General features: G+C 40.0%; 4 protein-coding genes across 4 annotated transcripts in view; 2 read left to right on the top strand and 2 right to left on the bottom strand.

Annotated features, from left to right (window-relative positions):
• Positions 1-2,698: 2,698 nt before the first annotated feature.
• On the top strand, positions 2,699-9,409 carry LOC139149159 (uncharacterized). Its single transcript, XM_070720731.1, has 8 exons — positions 2,699-2,961; positions 4,122-4,200; positions 4,428-4,527; positions 5,328-5,452; positions 6,342-6,576; positions 7,060-7,194; positions 7,761-7,868; positions 8,550-9,409. The coding sequence occupies exons 1-5, from the start codon at positions 2,823-2,825 to the stop codon at positions 6,409-6,411; spliced, it is 513 nt and encodes a 170-aa protein (XP_070576832.1). The 5' UTR covers positions 2,699-2,822; the 3' UTR covers positions 6,412-6,576; positions 7,060-7,194; positions 7,761-7,868; positions 8,550-9,409.
• A 481-nt stretch (positions 9,410-9,890) lies between these two features.
• LOC139150578 (uncharacterized) lies at positions 9,891-12,477 on the bottom strand. Its single transcript, XM_070723015.1, has 2 exons — positions 10,634-12,477; positions 9,891-10,476 (listed from the first exon to the last, which is right to left on the bottom strand). The coding sequence occupies exons 1-2, from the start codon at positions 12,475-12,477 to the stop codon at positions 9,891-9,893; spliced, it is 2,430 nt and encodes an 809-aa protein (XP_070579116.1).
• A 642-nt stretch (positions 12,478-13,119) lies between these two features.
• Positions 13,120-14,655, bottom strand: LOC139150577 (uncharacterized). Its single transcript, XM_070723014.1, has one exon. It carries the CDS (start codon positions 14,653-14,655, stop codon positions 13,120-13,122), a length of 1,536 nt encoding a protein of 511 aa, XP_070579115.1.
• A 2,312-nt stretch (positions 14,656-16,967) lies between these two features.
• LOC139149158 (uncharacterized) overlaps positions 16,968-19,724 on the top strand; it is a 7,359-nt gene continuing 4,602 nt past the window's right edge. Inside the window, exons 1-3 of the mRNA XM_070720730.1 lie at positions 16,968-17,228; positions 18,141-18,216; positions 18,497-18,596. Coding sequence (XP_070576831.1) covers positions 17,039-17,228; positions 18,141-18,216; positions 18,497-18,596 — 366 coding nt within the window. The 5' untranslated portion in view covers positions 16,968-17,038. The remainder of the gene's footprint in view (positions 17,229-18,140; positions 18,217-18,496; positions 18,597-19,724) is intronic.

Genomic DNA, 19,724 nt, shown 5'->3' with positions numbered 1-19,724 from the left:
GTCGTTTGTCCTGTGAGTGTACCCAGCGAAGGTGTACCACGAGATTTTGGCCAGTTGACGACTTATGTGCATGAGCGATAGCGAATGCATATTAGCCTATATGGAGTTAACTGGTCAAAATCGAGTGGTATACCCGTTGCTGAGGTGGTTTATTGCTATTATATCATAATACTAAATCGAAAATCTAGCCTGAAAAAAGGAACTTTTTTTCTCGCTCAGAGCTCGTGCCTGTTCCTGCCGTGCTTAATTGCAAGTATAGCCTCTACCAATCACATCGCAGTATTTGCCCCATCAGTACACTAGTATGGTATAGTTACCAGATAATCCCCTGACTAGAGAGTGCGCAGTGGTTTAATTTCTCTTGCTGTATGAAGACAGCACAACGGACATCATTTCAAGGTCGAGTTTTCCAGAATCATTTTATTTTAATCCAAGGGGCGTTTCCTGTGGACTGCATGCGTAGTGCAGCGCCATCTCAGTTCACTGAATTGCAAGTAGAATGTTAGAGATTGATGTGGTCTTCTTGAAAATTTCATGAAGGAGTCGACATGACATTTATTGTTGAATTACATCTTACGATCGGGACTTCATCGGTAACAGGTTAGGGGTCAGGGATAGGGTAAAAAGTGTGAAAAGCATTAAATGTTATGTTCAAAAATGTATTTCATTCAAAGCCTTCCGGAGCTAGCCCAGATTATCGTGCATACTTTAAATGTAAAAAAAATTACACAATGTACGCTAGGAAACACCATGCCCCCTTTTGAATTTCCACTTATTCCAGTCTTCAACATTACACGGCAATATATACCTTGTAATCCTAACTTTCAGGAGTTAGGCAGATGAGATGAATGACCATAACAGTTTCAACCTGTGCATAATAAGGCTGCGTTCACAAAAAATGGTGAGGGGGCGGGAGGAATTCAGGAGGGATTCGAAAATCCTGAGGGTATTGGAGAAGGGACTTGACGAATTTTGCTCTAGCTAGGGGGTGGGGCTCAAAATATTTTGCTTCCCAACATTTTGATGTAATTCAATGGTTCTAATGATAGCAATAATTTAACAAAATTTAGAACCATTTCGCATTTTGTTATCCCGAAAATAAATAAAAAATTGTATGATGCCATTAAATTTTCGTAAAAAAGTTGGCCTTGTAATCGGGCAGAAGCTGCATACTGTCGATATTTTTTCAATATTTTATGCAATATATCAAATGCAGTTTCTTGCTGCTTGCTGTCCCTCTACAGCATGCTAAAACACACAATATTCAGTCTGTCAACAAAGCCTCCATATGCAAATATTGGTGATAATTGAATTACAGTCCGGACTGAAAGTCATTTGTCAATGACACAAATGCACGGTACACGTACACAATCTTTGTTGGCAAACTGAATCTGGACAACTTAACATGCTGTAGGGAGAACAAGAACGCAGTTGTTTAAAGTGAACAAAAATATAGTCAAAATTATCTCAAAGTTAATACAGCTACTACCCTGCTACTGCCTACGCATACGGGAAGTGCCACTGTCACTGCATACTGGCAGTGACAGAGATAGCTCTTACTCTGATGTATTTGAAGAAGAGTTTAGGTCATATGACGCACATGACAGTGAAGCATACGTGTACACAAGATCGGACCTGGGAGAAACACATGGAAGAGCAGGAGACTTAACAGTTATCAGGTAGTTTTGAATTCTGGCATATGAGAATAATCAAATTGATATTAGAGAAAAAAAGATTGGGTCACCGTGCTTGAATTTCTACAGATGCACGATGAAAATTCACTACTTTTTCACGAAAATCACATAAAATCAATATATAAAACTATTCATTTCAAGTTTATGCAGTAAATGAAATTTTCACAGTCAATAACACAACAGTAAAACTTTGAACAGTGAAGACTCTAATTTAAATGACAAAATGGGTGACTAAATGGAATTACTAATTTTTTTTTACCAAATTTGCCATTATTACACCAAAATTTCTGAGATTGAACGTTTATTTGATGGCATATTTTAATCTTCCAGTATTGTCAATTTTGTAAAACATTAGTAGCATCTAAGTCGTATATGTGTACTTTTGGGAAAAAATTCTTCTGTAGGTCACTTAGCTCAGTGTTCACAATTTGGCAAAATGTAGCCAGGAATTCACAATTTGCATACTGTCTCATGATTTTCATCTTCAGCTGGTGCCACTGGCCTGGCCAGAGTTGGATTAACTCAAGTCGGCTTTGACTGATAAATATATGAATCAATTTAAGATTTGCCTTAGGAATATGGCTCTTCAACCTGCTGATAAGAGGTAGTGTTGAACATCGGCGAGAACTACATATTACACGTTTATTTTTCCGTGTGTGCATAATGTGATAATTATTTGGGGGGTATTTGAAAAAAAAATGATCATATGTAGACGGGGGACTTGAAAATGTTTTTGTGGGTATCGAGGGGGTCTGACAAAAATACGATTTCATTCGCGATTCCTCCAGCCCCCTCACCATTTTTGTGAACGCACCCTAATTCATAAAGGAGTGATTACTCAGTCTGTTATCGACTTCTGCCATATATCTGTAGGTTAAACAATGTGTGACCCGGTTTCGTAATATATCCACTGGGAACTTTGGCCAACTATATAGTTTGAGATAAGTTATCGCATGCGCGTGCGCAGATTCCCGGCTTGACTCGTCAATAGGCAGGCAGGGCATCATATGATTTGAACATCAAATTACATAGAATTCGAAGTACAGAAATCTATGGACGTTTTTACGATCAGGTATATGTTCACGCTGACTCCCCATTGTTGACGTCTCCAGTTCGAATGAAAATATCATGGCGGGACAAGTAGGACACGACTTGAAAGTTGGTACCACTGTAGGCAGTGTCGATGAAAGCACATTCCGCAGAGTGCTCGAAGGAACAGTGGCTAAAATTAGTGAACTCATCCGAAATGTCAAAGAGCAAATGGCAGGTATTAACTTATGCTTTTAAAGGATGTGTTTTGGTCGTTTTGGTTGACGATGCCCCTAATCATCCTGAGAACGAGCATCGTCAGCCAACAGACGAACCAGCAAACATGTGCGTAGCATGTACAAAACACTGTGTAAAAAAATGTGCGATTTAATGCGCAGGTGAGCTGGGTCTCAATTTAATCGGCGGAGGAGGAAACATAACGTAACGTGGGCATAGGGCGGCTTGAGATGAGTACACTTGATAGCTGGGAACAAAAAAGATTAACTGGGTTTTAGAAATACCAGTATTACGGATTCTGTTCATGGGAGTGGAGTGGGGTGAGGGTTCGAGTAGCAGCGGCCGGTACCAATAAATGACCTTTGGATTTTCGTGGTGGACAGTTGTTTCAAGTGTTCAACTTTTCAAAAAGCCCTTTTCAATGCATTCAACATCAACTGCAGACAGCGAACAATTATATTGTTCTCGGAGCGAGTTAGGGATTCGTGCGTCACGAGCCAGTAAAAACATTTTAACACGATTGGAACTAATTCGGGACTGTCACAATTGGATCTTCATATAGTTCAAATTTCTCAAAAGTATTAGGTGCTCTAAAGCTGAATGTTGCAATAGTACAAATTACTCATAAAAACAAGTGTATAACTTAAAAAGAAACGCAGATGAACTCACATTTGAGGATTAAACCGACATTACCTCACTACGCAATTACGTCAACTTAAATCCGACCGTATTAATTTTCTAGAGTGACATGGATTGTGAAGTTCAACGTATCGCCCTATTACATTGGAGACATTAGTATATTAAATCCGCTAGCATGCTTTTTTTATACGGGTTACAGCTATTGCATGAAGACTGAACAGGTTGCAAGGTTTTAATATATTGAATGTGATCCTCTTTGGGAGCGTTTTTCTCTATGACATCGAGAATCGGCTTCTTGAAAGGTTTGACAGTTCATGAGGTTTAAGGACCAAGAAGATGAATATGTAGATGGAGAATGCAGGATGCACTTTGCTTTCACAACAGAATCATTAAAATCATGCCGGCCTTACGAATAATTTGAATGAAACCACATGGCAGTTTTAAATCTCAACAAATATTGGCATCTTTTTCCAAAGGCTAAAGTAAACAGCCATTTCGGCTTCTGTATTTTTCTCATTTCAGATTCTGGAGATGCTTTCATCACGACGGCGTATGGGTACCTTTCACCCATAATTGAAATCTACGCTGTAACTTTTGCTAAGTAAGATTTCCATGTTGTCCTAAAAGAACTACAGTGAAATAAATATTATCAAAATTATTTAAAATGTTCAGCCAGTATCGTTGTCCTACGGCATGTTATTGTTTTATTGTATTTTGTACATGCCCGTTTAAATTCGCTGATAGATGTTGATTAATGTGTTTGTTAGCTTGAACAAGCGATGTGTTTGGCTCATATTTGCTGAATGTTTGTCAAAATATTAATTTCAGGTTGAACGTAACTTCAAGAGAAGAGCTTCTTGGCTTATTCGAGAGTCACCACAAAAATGACGATATACGCGAGATTTTCGAAGAGCTTGTTGAAGCTGAGGTGAGAGATGAGTTTAAAAAATTCAAATATAGTCTTGCTCTATCTGATGTCAGAAGTTAGGCGAAGAGAAAATTGACCAACTGCAATCTGAGGACTCGAAATCCTACGTACTAGAGTCAGCGTGACGTTAATTTAATAAATAAACAATTGTTCGCAGAAACACTAGATAAATTTCTTTTTAAGCTTATCTCACGTCAATTTTATCGGTCATATTGATATGAACCAGTCGCTCTGCGAGATTTCAATAAATTATAAATAAGGATGGAACTTGGTACATCAGGAAGGGTTGCCAAACGCTAAGCAATATTTGGAGGGAAGTCAAAAATTAATCCACGCCTTTTCTTTTAACCATACGAGGATAATTCTTTAACGATTGATTGATTGATTGATTGATTGATTGATTGATTATTTAGGAAGACCAGCGATAGAATTTCGGAGTAAATACATCTCGCCCAAAGTACATGTATACCCAAAAGTACCAGTCAAATAATTTCAGATACAGATTGGTGGTAGCTTTTCTCGTGTACTTACTGTCGTCCTATAGGTTCGCCTCCCTGGGATAGGGATTTGGACTGTCCAGTGCGCGACAATTTGTCATGCGCACTACACCAAATGCTGCCACAGCGGACATCACTGCGTCGAGATGCAAGGGTCTCTCCTACCATAGATTGGTTCGCTATGCCGATTGACTAAATGTCATCAAATTGTGATAACCGAATAACACATGATGTTTAATAATATCTTTAATCATTTTATATGGTAATGATTTGATGACTTTTGTTGGACTTTGCTTTTCAAAGGATTTATGGGAAAATACATTGAAATCTTTTGATGATGGATTACGGAAAAGAGAAGGCAGAACAGAGCTGACTGTGGGATCGCTGGCTCCATTGGATATACCACTGACTGATCTCAAAACATCAAGGTAAAATCACCGAGAAAAAAGTTGAAAGTTGCTACAATTTTGTAGTTAGCCAGAAACTTTCCATTCTCCGTTACTCCTTGGTCAATGATAAGTTAAACTAGTTTATATATATATATATATATATATATATATATATATATATATATATATATATATATATATATATATATATTATATATATATATATATATATATATTGTATATTTAGACGAAAATATCTGTAGAACGGTAGGTTGTTCTAAGATTGACCTTACTTCCAATCCCAAGAGTAAATTTTGATGAGCAACGTTTCGATGTGGCTAGCACACACCTTCATCAGGCTCTATTTACTAAAACAAAAACAATGTGCGCATGTCCAGATCAGACGATGCGGGAATATTCACGTGACCCAAAAGAAGATCAATAGCACGAAAGCAACTAATTTTGAATTCCCGTAGGCTCGTAATCATTCAAACCCTGAGGATACATCGTTTCCGCTTTGTTAATCCATAAACTTTCTAGCTGTTTCATAAGTTGTGTGTTGGGATCTGGTAATCGGCAGAGGATTACGGCTGTCAAAGCATTATCTGACAATGAATGACCAGTATATATATATATATATATATATATATATATATATATATATATATATATATATATATATATATATATATATATATATATATGTGTGTGTGTGTGTGTGTGTGTGTGTGTGTGTGTGTGTATGGTCATGTCAATATGTCATGTGTAGGCAACATCATACATGCACATGCTCAATGTGTACATACATACATGCATACATACATACATACATACATACATACATACATACATACATACATACATACATACATACATACATACATACATACATAGAAGTTTAATCTACAGTTCTCCTATGTCTCTTTAGACCTCTGACCTTGAATGACCACGTAGGCAAACATAACCTGCTGCTCGTATTTCTTGGTCACTCTGCCTGACGACCGTGACAAGAGCACACAGCACAGATAGTACAGCGCCACGATGAAATATTGGCAGCTGGAGGTCACGTGCTGTTAGTCTCTTTGTTTCCTGAGTATGTCGGAAATAAGTGGATGGAGAAAACAAAGTTTCCCTTTGACATGCTGCTTGATCACAGCAAAAAGGTAATGACCCCCCCCGGGTGGCCCTGGGTCGAATCAGGGAGAAAATGACGATTTTACCTCATTCAAACACATTCTCCTTACCACGCATTGTCTATACAACCATATAACCTATAACCCCTTTGAAAAGGACGGACAAATTTTGATACAGTTGTGAAAATTTCGCGTCAAAGTTGTATCTCTTTAGCATGACACGTAAAACACCTGGCACGGTGATATTCTTTGAGATGTTTTAACCTGCATCATTGTGCAATGACGACATCGGTAAACGTTGCTGATGAAAAGATGAAGATTTAATATTGCAATTTTCCACCTTAATTTAGATGTAGGCATTGGGATAGTTACTTTATAAAAGACCTTCGAAAGTTATTTTTCTACTTCTGAAAAGGTATTTTTGTCCCACAAATGTTTTTATATGAATTTTAATACCAATCTATATGTTCACTATGTTTCTTATGTAATCTTAGACTTTTTCGTCTCCCCCAGCTGTACAAAGTATTTGGATTTGGCCAGTCGCTGTTCAAAGCATGGGCGATTGGGATAATGTATTTTTATGCGTCCATAGTGGTCGCAGGACGAGAAATTTCAAAGCCAATGTCGGAGGAGGAAGATAGACATATGGTAGGTTATCGGAGGGGGTTGGCAAAGGCTATGTGCAGAGCCGGCCACGGCTCCTTCACAAATTTGTTCGTCGTGTCATTGGTCTATTTCTCCATGTTTTGTTGTAAGATCAATCTGTATTGTTGGACCAATCTGTATATTTGTTGACCCGTTGAACCATATCTCTAGGGTCTCTGGCAGAATACGTTTAGATGTCGAACGAGCTGCGGACCAGTCCCAGCAAGCTTTGGTCTGAATCTGAGAGTCGCCCGTCAAATGCATTTTTTCTTTCAGAATAAAGCTTACCTCCACCAAGTTTCAATTTACGTCAGGCAACACTGCACAAAAACTGTAATTATAGGTTTTACAGCATATTAATTTTAATTGTTCTCTAAACTTGGCTTCTATAATTTATAGAGGTTCGATTTACAACAAATCGATCCCCCAGAAAAACATAAAAGGAAATGGAAGTTGTAGTCTGGTCGTCGTTATCGGCGATCTGATCGGTGTACAGATGTTCAAGCAGATCTTTTAAAATATCTATCGCCAAAGATTAATACGTTCTGTTGATATTCTTTTCTTCGCAGACAGCAGGAGATATGGTTATTGACAAGAAAGGCAAACTTGCATTTGTGCACTACGGCAGAACACCCACAGACAGACCTCCAGTTAATGAACTCATTGAAGTTTTGAAGGTGCGTTGAAAACTATCCGTCTCATGATTTTCAATTTCTGCGATACAGGATTTCTTTTTTGAATCATTAAGTAGCGATAATTTTTCTCTTAGTAGAAATTTGCTTTGTTACGATGTTGAAGAAATAGTGCGAAATATTTTCTGTAACGAACTGCAAATAAACATGCTTGTAATTTAATCGTTTGTTTATTTATTTGTTATTTGATAGAAAACGTTCCACAAAGCAGCTAGAGTATAAATTCCATATTTTATTGATCTAATTCTGTTTTGACATAAACTGCTTGTGCATCATGGCAACAGTCTCGTCCATATTTTAAAGACCTTTGCATGTCGATATTGCTGGTAAGTTATTCATAAAAACGACTGAACCATCTGACCAATCGTACTCATTGGCCATGATATAACAGCTGTCACTGATTTTGCAGATGTATTAACCGACTGTTCCAACGATGGACTTTTGGGTAAATTGACGGCAAGGAATTTTAACGATGAACGCGAAGCTCCAGGCATCAGCCATCTTGGCAACAGCACAAAGTGATGCAGTGAGCAAAGACAGATTATGAACTTCGAACATAAAGCAAAGGCTGATAAAAAGAATGTCAATAGATAGAAACTTCATTACCTTTAAATTACATGAAAAGAATGATTAATATATGTGTTATTATGTCTGTTGCTTTCACAGAGCCTTAATGAAAAGTAAATTGTAGAGTATGGTTGGATGGACCCATGATGATGTCACGAAAGATCTTACATTTGAATGAACATAAAACAAATATTTGAAGGGGCATGCATGCAAATGGAATCAAGTCATATGCATCCAATCATGTATTCACAATCATAACTTATCGAATTTGAAAATGAAGTCGCTTCCTTCAGGCAGAAATTACAATAATTGTACTAATCAAACAAATACAAGCATGTGTAAAGAAAATAGTGTCTACGAATAAGTTAGATGAAGTCAACGCGCAAACCAAGACCTGGTCTCATCCATTGGTAAACCGCACCCATGAAAGCAGTACACATAAACTGACATATTGTCAACTGTTGCTAGCCGGATGAATTTTTATTGCGGTTAACCTGTGCTTTGAATTCAAGTCTTCTTTGTTAGTGTCAAGTTGCCAACTTCAACGTATAAGTGAGACTAGAGAGTATTTTGTCACAATGATTGCGTTGATTGTGTTAAACTTGCAATTTTCCCCTTCATATTATTCGCACCATGACATCTCCTCAAAGTAAACTAATTGTAGAGATTATTTCTATTATGTTTGTTTCTTCTTTTCATTTCCACGCATCGTTTCCAAATTAGACAAATGTTTAACATACAGTGATTAAACTAATTAAAGTCAACAGAAACAAAATAAACGTTATCGTAGTTGATATACTTGTAAAAATATAGAATAGGAAAACATAGAAAAAATTAATTAAAAATGACAAAAATACCCCACTTTCCTGTGATAAAATATAGAGTATTGACAAGATTCAGGCCATCAATTATAAAAAAATTATTCATGAATGTTTAGTGTTTAAATTGCTGAACCGTTTAATTTTCATATCAGAAAAGGTTTGTCGTGATGGGGTTTTATGATCAAGGTTCTTGTCTGACTTATATACAGAACTGCGAACGACACCAGTTCATGCTAAGAACACAAGCTTTATTACTGAACACGCCATGAGATAAAAAGGCGCCAACCGGAACACAACTGTAGCAATTACATATAAAGGCGCCAAAGCGCATGCACCGAATGTAATAGAACACCAAAGGATAAACATTTTTTGGCGGGAGATTATAGTCCACAGTCATTGGATGAAAGTTACCAAAGAGTCTGATTGGTAGAAAGATAACACATAGGCTCTGCTTAGTCCTATTAATAATGTTCAAATGATGTGTCATTTGTTCTCCGACATTCTCCCGGCGACGAAAGATAATCTTGAACACTTTCAATATGAATTATCAATAAATGATTCGTTTGAACAAAAAACTTAGAAATTTCAGAGAGTTAATTGTCTCAACAGTTACAACAATTTATGAAAGTTCGGATATTCTCATCCTGGCTGCAATGGCTGCATCTCTGGACGGTCTCCCCGACTCTGGCGGGTCATTGGTTTTCTCAGTAGAAATTTCTTGCCGATGGATGTCTTCCCGCTCGTTCACATCTTTGTCTTCAGATGATGATAATTCTTGAGAGGCTACCTCAAGAGGGTATAACTTGTGTATAGGGCGGTTGGTGTGTCCCCTGGCGGTGGAGATTTCAGCTGATCGCACCAACTTGTCACGTCCATAAACAAGTCTCTTCACAGTCCCGAGCTGCCATTTCATCCTACGATCGATATCACTATGGATCAGTACCACATCACCCACTTTAATTACATTGTGCTTGTTTCCGGAACCGGAGTGACGTTCTCTCAAAGCTGTCAAATACTCGGTTGACCATCGCTTCCAGAACTGTTGTTGGAGATTTGACAAATGTGCGTAACGTCTGTTAACATCATTGTGGTTTCCAAAAGTCGGGTCTTCGATTTCTTCATCGGAGACTGTGATGTATGGTAGTGAGGTCAAGCTTCTACCATGTAACAGGTGATTTGGGGTCAGGCTAACGTCATCATCCGCACTGGATGAAACGAAGGTGAGTGGGCGATCATTTAATACAGTCTCAATTTCGGTGACGACGGTAGCAAGCTCATCATACGTGATGAATGATCGACCGAGAACCTTTTTAATCGCATTCTTCGTGAGACTTAATGAGCCGCTCCCAAAAGCCGCCAAACCACGGCGCACGTTTGGGTATGAAAGTCCATTTCACTCGCTGAGATGAGAGATAATCTCGAACATCAGGCGTGTCGAGCAAGGAGCGTATCTCCTCGGCTCCAGAGATGTACGTCGAGGCGTTGTCGGATAACATTCGGCTAGGCAGGGATCGTCTTGCAGCAAAACGGCGAAACGCGAGTAGAAATGTTTTAGTCGTCAAATCCGGTACCAATTCCAAGTGTATGGCCCGTGTAACCGCACAGGTAAACAGGCACACGTATGCCTTGTTTTGTTTACCATCAATAGCTTTGGTGAGGAGAGCCCCCGTGAAGTCGACCCCCGTCACACTGAATGGAGGGGTGATGTTCACGCGATATGCAGGCAGCGGAGCTTGGACTGGGTTAGTGTACGGCTTTCCTTCAACTTTCAGACAGGTAACACAGTTGTGAAGAATCTTGCTAACGATACGTCGTATTTTCGGTATCCAGTACTGTTGACGAATTTGTGTTACAGTCGACTGGACTCCTCCATGGAATACGCGTTCGTGTGCTTTCAGAACGACCAGTTTAGTGAATTCATGGTGGGAAGGCAGCAACGCTGGAAATTTCGTGACATAGTCCAATGCTGCATTGTGTACACGGCTGCCACATCGAAGTGTGCCCTCGTTATCGAGAAATAGGTTGAGTTGTTGAACCAACGGTCCGAACCTCTTCACATTCATCCTCATGGAATGAATAGTGTCTGTGTATATCTCAGATTGTACGTCTTTAATCCAGATCTGTTCAGCATGTCGTATCTCGTCCGGTGAGACTGCTCCTGACGGCGTGTCTCTCTTTCGCTGCAGTCGAGATTTGAAACGAAATACATACGAAGTAACGCGGAATAGTTTGTCTAACGAGCTGAAACGAGTAATGTCCACCGCGTATTGTATGCCAACGTCAATTGCGGGGTCGATTTCCGTATTTGATGAGCCGATGTTCTCAGTGGATCGGCGAGAAAGATCCTCAACGTGTTGCATTTTATTGGCAACCTCAGCATCGATTTGTGTGTGAGGCTCGATCATGAAGTCGTCCGTTGTAGCGATATGGTGCACTGCGCTATCAAACAGTTCACAGATTGGCCAGTCTCCATTTTCTTTCAACCAAATAGGGCCGTTCCACCATAGAGTAGAATTGGCTAGTTGATCAGAAGTAATGCCTCGAGTTAACAAATCAGCTGGGTTGTCAGCGGAGGGGCAATATTTGTAGATGTGACGAAAACCATTGATCTCTCTGACGCGATTGCTTACGAAGATCGGCAGCTTCTTGACACTGTTGATCCAATACAACGCAATTTGACTGTCCGACCAGAGATACCGCTGTGTAATGTTTATCTTGCCGGAGAGAGCATTTATTACGAATTTGCTGAGTCGAGTGCCAATCAGGGCGGCCATCAGTTCTAACCGAGGCAGTGACAAATCGGACGTTGGAGCGACGCGTGCCTTGGCCATAACGATAGAAGTTTCACTTGAACTGCGGAGATAAACTACAGCTCCGTAGGCGGTAGTGCTGGCGTCAGCGAAAACATGAACTTCGCAGTCGTCGTTATCTTGATTCCCTGAGAAGTATTGGCGGTTTATTGTCGTCTTGCGTGTAGCATTCAAGTCCGCTGCGATCTGTATCCATTGAGAGTTCAATTCAGCATCGAGCGGTTCGTCCCAAGGGAGCCCGCGTTTCCATAGTGACTGCACAAAGAGTTTAGCTCTGATGTGAACTGGAGCTACGAAGCCCAGTGGGTCGTACAGTGTAGCGGAGGAACTGAGAACATCTCGTTTCGTTATCAATTCATTTGGAATAGGCTCGCTATTATTTTCTGAGTAGGTCATCGTGTCGCTTTCTGGCTCCCAACGCAGGCCGAGTACTGGTACATCATGGGAGGGTTCGTAGATATCATCCTGTTTTGCGAGTTCACATAGTCGTTCACTGTTGGACGTCCATGAGCGTAGCTTGAACCCACACGACTGCATGAGGTGGTTTGCGTCGTTGTAATATGACACGCCTTTTCATCAGACTTGGCACCGTCTATCACATTGTCAACATAAATATTATGTTTGAGGTCATCAGCAGTCGGTATGGAGGCATTACTTTCCAAGTGGGTCTTGATTACAGCGTTGAGCATGAATGGGGAACAAGCCGCCCCAAACAGAACAGACTTGAATTGATAAACATCAAATGGACTTTCGGGATCACGAATGTCCGATAACCAAAGAAATTTGGTGTATTGACGCTCGTCTTCCTCTAGACGTATGTTTAAGAATGCCTTTTCAATGTCACTGACGAAAGCGACTCGGTTAGCGCGAAATCGTAGCAAAATGGCAGGTAAATCATTGATTAATGACGGCCCAGTTTGAAGACAGTCGTTTAGACTTGCCGAGTCAGCATTTTGTTTGCTACTGCAGTCGTATACAATACGTATTGGAGTGGTAACTGAGTCCTTCTTGACAGCTCGATGCGGCAAATAATGTCCTTCAGTTTGTTGTCATCTGAATCTTCTCGACGAAGTCTCGGCGCAGTTGATCGGTGATGATGTCGTCATATCTCTTCGTTAAGTCAGGGGTCAAACGGCGAACCATAGCGCGCGTGCGATTTTCAGTTGCCGCATAGTTTGAAGGCAGTGGCGGATGATCAGTTTTCCATGGTAAACGGGCAATGTATTTACCATTTTCAACACGTAGATGAGTGTCCCGATATGTTTCGAAGTCGGTATTTTCATCATTTTGCGAGTCTGCCTTCACTCCGATGAGCTCTAAATTCCACCAGTTTCGTATGTCATCGTCGGTGTGTGTTTCTACGTTCACGTGATGAATATTAATGTCAGAGTCCAATTTCCCACGCTTTCCAGTAGGACCGGACAACAAGTAGCCGAACTTAGACGATATTGCAGTTGGACCTGCCCCGCGCACGATATGGTTTCCAACAAAGTTCCAATATTGATCAGCTCCGATGAGTACATCAATTTCCATAGTTTTAACATTGGAAACTGGGTGGGCAAGCTTTAATCCCCGTAGATGGTCTGAGTTGAGTATTTCTGCTGACACGTGGTTGAAAAGGTTGGACGAAATCTCGGGAATTATCAGGGCGTTAACAGTACTGGTATGCCCATTCTGTTCGTGCAAAGTTACCATTGCACTTTTCATGGAATGAATTTGTTTCGAATTGTCCCCGAATGTTGACAGGCTCACGTTCTCATGAGTGTCCGATTTCAAGTTGAGTTTGTCAGCAAATCGCTGCGTGATAAAAGTTCTGTTGGACCCATCGTCGAACAGCACGGTAGCGTTGATAGGTTTCCTATCGCCGACCGACATAGGAATGACTGCCGTCTTGAGGAGAACCGATCCGTTGGGTGTAGATTTCCCCTTTGTGTCGTCTGTCTTCGCCAATGCCACATGAACTTCAGAAGTTCCCTTTTTCTCAGACGTTGTAGCTGATTTGGTGTCATGAAGGGTAGAGTGATGTTTACGCTTGCAGATCTTGCAAGTGTAACGAGACTTGCAATCGCTCACGCGATGCTTTCCAAGGCAATTGTAACAGAGACGATCGCGTTTGACAATGTCTAAGCGACGTTTCGGGTCGGTGACAACTTGGCAATCACTTGTGTAGTGATTTCCCTTACAAAACACGCATGTTTTGATTCTCAAAGGCTTTGTTGTGCGCGTAGATGCGGCCTTAGTATGAAATGAAGCGGTCATATTAGGCTGTGTTGCTGTGTCCGCAACCGATAACTCATCGAGTGGAACTCCGGCTTGAATGGCGTCGATTTCCCGTAGGATGGCTTTGCGCAACTCTGGTAAAGTCCAAGCCTTGTTTCCGTGATCTCTTGCGATTTGTTTCCGAATATTGTTAGGTAGTTTATCTCGAATCATGGGAATGAGAAGTTCTCCATAAGCGTTCTCTTCTTTGCCAAGTGATTGTAAACCGCGAATATGACTTTCTAATGTGTCATAAAACAATCGCAGACTGTTAATGTCACTCGTAGGTTGAGGAATCTGCCACAGTGCAGTCATGTGCGCATCGATGATCAAATGATTCTGTCCGTAGCGTTCGATGAGTAGCTCTAAAGCATGGTCGTAGTTGGAGTTTGTCAAGGCGAGACCGCTAATCGTACGGGCAGCTTCATCAGTTAAAACGCTGCGTAAGTATGTGAACTTTTGAATGTTCTCGAGGTTCTTATCATTATGGATGGACGATTTGAAAGTGTCGTAGAAACTCACCCACTCGAGTACGTTTCCTGAGAAAGTTTTCAGCTGTAGTTTCGGTAATGCGACCGTTTTCTTCGATGTGTCTTGAGTAGCGGTGTCGGAGTTCGCCGATGGGCCAGTCGCATTGTTCGGTTTGTTGTTTTTGATGAAATCAGTGATCTTGTCGTTTCTCTCGAATATCTCGGACATGTATCTCCGACATGTAGTCGCCGGATTCTTGGCTCGCAGCATCGTAGCTTGCTTCATCCGTATTATCTAAGATATCTTCTTCGATCTTAGTTAAAGATTCGTATTTCTGAGTCAGTTGAGTGTTCAATGCTGTGACTATCCTGTAAGCTTCAGTCTTGTTCTCAGCTGCAGCGAACGTTGATGTGAGTTGTTCTGCACGGTTGAACAGCCTCGTCATTTGGGCACGTTGTCCCCTGCGCTTGAGTTTCAACTTGGCCAATTTCGTTGCCAGTTGCTCGGCTTGAGTTGGTTGCTGCTCCTCGTCAGACATCCTTATCCTGGTCTCGGCACCAAAAAATGTCGTGATGGGGTTTTATGATCAAGGTTCTTGTCTGACTTATACACAGAACTGCGAACGACACCAGTTCATGCTAAGAACACAAGCTTTATTACTGAACACGCCATGAGATAAAAAAGGCGCCAACCGGAACACAACTGTAGCAATTACATGTAAAGGCGCCAAAGCGCATGCACCGAATGTAATAGAACACCAAAGGATAAACATTTTTTTGGCGGGAGATTATAGTCCACAGTCATTGGATGAAAGTTACCAAAGAGTCTGATTGGTAGAAAGGATAACACATAGGCTCTGCTTAGTCTATTAATAATGTTCAAATGATGTGTCATTTGTTCTCCGAAAAGGTTCTTGGAAGTTTTAGTTAAAATTAAATTCTTGTTTTATGAAAAAAGAGATTTCCAATGACCCTGAAATTCTGGTTTGAGTATCTGTAAAAACAAAACGGGGTACATTAATTTTGAAATTTGAAATTGACGTCTGAACGGACAGAATGGTGATCTGCATAATTATGTACTGTTCAGCATTAGCTTCCAGTGGTCAATATGAAGTACATTACTATAGACCAAATACCATTGACCACTCACATTTGTTGATGTATATGTTGCTGTTGATCAAATCAAGAAACAAATTGATATTGTATGGATTATTTACCATACTTGTAAAGAAGTTTGGATGTATACATTTGTGTGTGTTATAATGATTTCTAATAATAATGTATCCTTTTAAGAAATGGTAACAATTCGATACATGAATAAAATTGCTTATTGTCCGCTATCGTATGTAAATTGGGGAATTCTTTATGTGCGTACGACTCATGGAAAGATTGTTTACTTGAAAAAAATCATTGGCAAATAATCGACACAAAATATATGCTTCAAAATAATACAATGTACTTGAACCTTCATTAGCTGCATCTTTTGTTATATTTCCATTATTTTCTGTTCCATTTTTAAGATACTTTCTTGTTCTGCTCCTTACATCGTGTCAAAATGCTGTGTTCTTAAGGTAGTAATAGAACGCGTCTCCAATGGAAAAACTTGAACTTTTGCTAAAACTTTTCGTTAGGAAACGATAAACCATTCCCTTTCGGAATTAAGAATAAGTACGATGGAGTAGAAAATATAAAGTGGTCGAAATAGCGTCTTACTCCTTGCCCTTGTAACTACGTATTTCAGCGTGAGAAATATCTTCTACAGACCTATGACCTAATGGCTGGTAAAACAAACTTACATAAATCAGTACCACAGTGTGCTGATTTTGTGTGACTGTATGTTACACTCGACATTGTTTACAACTCAAACTCTTTCGACACAGAATACCAAAGCTTTTTCTTTTTTACAAGAGATATTTTTGTAGTCACGTTTGTTATTTTAGTCGGCCTTTCAAAACAAATTACCGTGCCAGTTTAGGGTCGACCATGGCATTTTGGAACGATTACTCTCTTTATCGATTTAGTGCCGTATATCATTTGGCGACGCGTGATCCGGATTTTGACGTCTTGGGAGCTTTGCCCGATAATTCGGACAGGCGTCATCGCGTGAGCTTGCGCAGAACCCAAGGTGGAATCGTCCTTGGCACGTCATCATACTTGCCCACCTTGCGAATGTCAGATTGCATACGAATTACATAGATCTATGAAAAATTCTGTAAGTGTATGTGCATATGGACTTCCTGTTAAAGACTTCCAACAATCCCAGTTCGAATGGAAATACCATGGCGGAAGAATTAAGACACAACTTGGAAGATAGTACCACTGTAGACAAAGTGGACGAAAACTCATTGTGCTGTGTGGTCGGAGAAACGGTGGCTAAAATTGGTGAACTCATCCGAAATGTCAAAGAACAAATGACAGGTATAAACATAGATTGTAACGGATGGAGATGTTAAAGAGCAAATCCTGGGTGGATTATGGTCATTTATTTGGTTGACGATGCCCACGACCCACATGAGCATCGGCCGCCAATCGTACAATGATGCGGCTAACCACAGACTGCAGAGAAACGTTTCTCCACTGTCTATGGGCTAACTTACATCATTTCTTGCGAAATTTCTTTTGCGTAGTGCTGTTTGCATACAGGGGCAGAGGACAATTTAAACAGCGTTGGTAAAAAGTGTGGCTTTTTGTTGGCATTGGACAGTCGTCAGCAGGTACATTTGAAGATCAGGGTCAGAAACAATTCTTCGGTTCCAAACAAAACGCAGTATTGTTCTTTGTCGAAGCAACACGTAACGTCAGGAGACCTTTCATTTGCTTGATTGACAGCCATATTTAGTGTCTTTCGAAATATTGCAGCAAACGAAGAGAAAATTGCATATTTTTGTTGAGCGCGTCTCAGTGAGCACAAGATGAGCAGAGGCTCTTTTAGAGTAACAATGTCATGTTCAATGAGAACCTAGTGGCCTAAATCTGATGTTAATGTTTGCCAACATGACAGGGTCATAACTATTGCAGTTGATACATTGTGAGGTTGTAATTCATCCCATGTAATCAGGTGGGATATCGGTTTTTTTATAACCTTATCAGACTGTTTTCAGGGTGATGATCACGTGATCGATACAGCGGTCTCTGTACCGAAGTGGAATCATGCTTCCCGGTTTATTTGAATCCAGAAAAGAAATTTGCTGGCAGAAGATCGGAAATTGTATTTCTAATCCAAAGATAAGACTTGAGGTGGGCAGAAATTATAAAGGGTCTTACTAACCGAAAGAAACATTAAAATGTGACATGGTATTTTTGTCATAATTGTTGTCTTTTCTGTTTCAGTTGCAGATGATTTCGTCGCTACAGCTCCTAAGTGCCTATCACCGATAATAGGACTGTACGCTTCAGCCTTTGCAAAGTAAGATATATCTGTGATCCTAAGAGTACTCTCCGAACACGTCAATAATTTAAAACATACGGGTCATACTGCAGTCTTATCTCTCAATTATCAAAAATGCGTGAAGATGTTATATTTAAATTTTACTTGTGAATTTGTTCTTTCCGACCTTTTGCCAATCTTTAATAATTTGCTGGAAAGTATTTTAGATAAAACGGTATTCTTTATTTTATCAGTAAAAAAAGTAAATGATATATACTTGCTAGCTATCTATATTTCATGAAATCATCATTGATTTCAGGTTGAATGTAACTTCACAAGAAGACTTTCTTGAGTTATTCAAAAGTTACCACAGCTATGCCAATGTGCGTGACGTTTATGAAGAGCTGATTGAAGCAGAGGTGAGAGGTGACGAAAACGCTGTACGCGATGTTTGTCTCCTGCAATGTCAGTCATTAGTAAACGCTAGCTAATTTGATCTGAGGAATGTGAGCAATCTGACATTCTTCTCTGATAAAAACAATACTATTCAAGTATTAGGATACACTGATTCCGCACTTCAGTTAAACGATGAGCTTTAGATCCAATGGCAATGTCAAAGGTCATATAAGTGTGAATCAGTTGCTCTGCGAGAAACTAGCTGTGGAAACGCAGCTATCTGTGGCGAGGTAGCGCGCGTCGCTATGCGGGTCATCAAAAGGTCAACCCGCATAGCGACGCGCGCTACCCCGACACAGATAGCTGTACGTTTCCATAGCTACGAGAAATCATGAATGATTAGGGATTGAACTTTACACCCTGGGAATGGAAGTCACTTGAAACACGGAAAAGGCTATGCAAAGTGATTTTTGACCCATTCTTCTCAAAAACTGTTTATAATCCAAGGTCTGCTTACTCCCTAAAAGTAAATAAGATATTTTTAGTCCAATGCCTGGAGCAAATCGAAGTTATAACTATTTTGTTAAAGTTCTACGGCGGTAACAAACGTCACATTTACTTTTCCCATTCCTCGAATAATTTTTCTGCCATCCCAATCGAAGTTAACTAAGTTAAATATCTTCGAGATACGATGTCTTGAATTTTAGGCAAGATAAACTGGAGTGCGTTGTGCTGCATTTTTACCACACCATATCAAAGTTTGGCGCATTTTGTCACGTTTTTTTTATGGCCTGCACGCCTTTGGTGTTAAGGATCATCGAGTCGCTGAACTCGTATACGGTTGCAATAAATGCAAGTGCGTAGAAATACTATAGTTTAAACAACGAAACTTGCTTGGTATTTGATGATTGGAACTATTATAGCAAATTGTGCAGGTGTAAGATCATTAAACAAAAGGTCCTGTTTAAATTTGCTGAAAAGTGTTAGGTTAAATAAAATATCGATCGTATTTTTTTATCTTAAAGGGCGCGCGTATGCATGAGATTCATGCTGCTTTATGTACGTAACAAATGCGAACACTTCTGGTTCACTTTGTGAAATATCTGTAACGGCTGAGCTGAGCGTAATTGTGGCATTTTTATTGTTATTTT

This window comes from Ptychodera flava, chromosome 14 (assembly GCF_041260155.1).
Source record: "Ptychodera flava strain L36383 chromosome 14, AS_Pfla_20210202, whole genome shotgun sequence".
Lineage (NCBI taxonomy): Eukaryota > Metazoa > Hemichordata > Enteropneusta > Ptychoderidae > Ptychodera > Ptychodera flava.
This window is presented reverse-complemented; position numbering and strand designations above follow the sequence as displayed.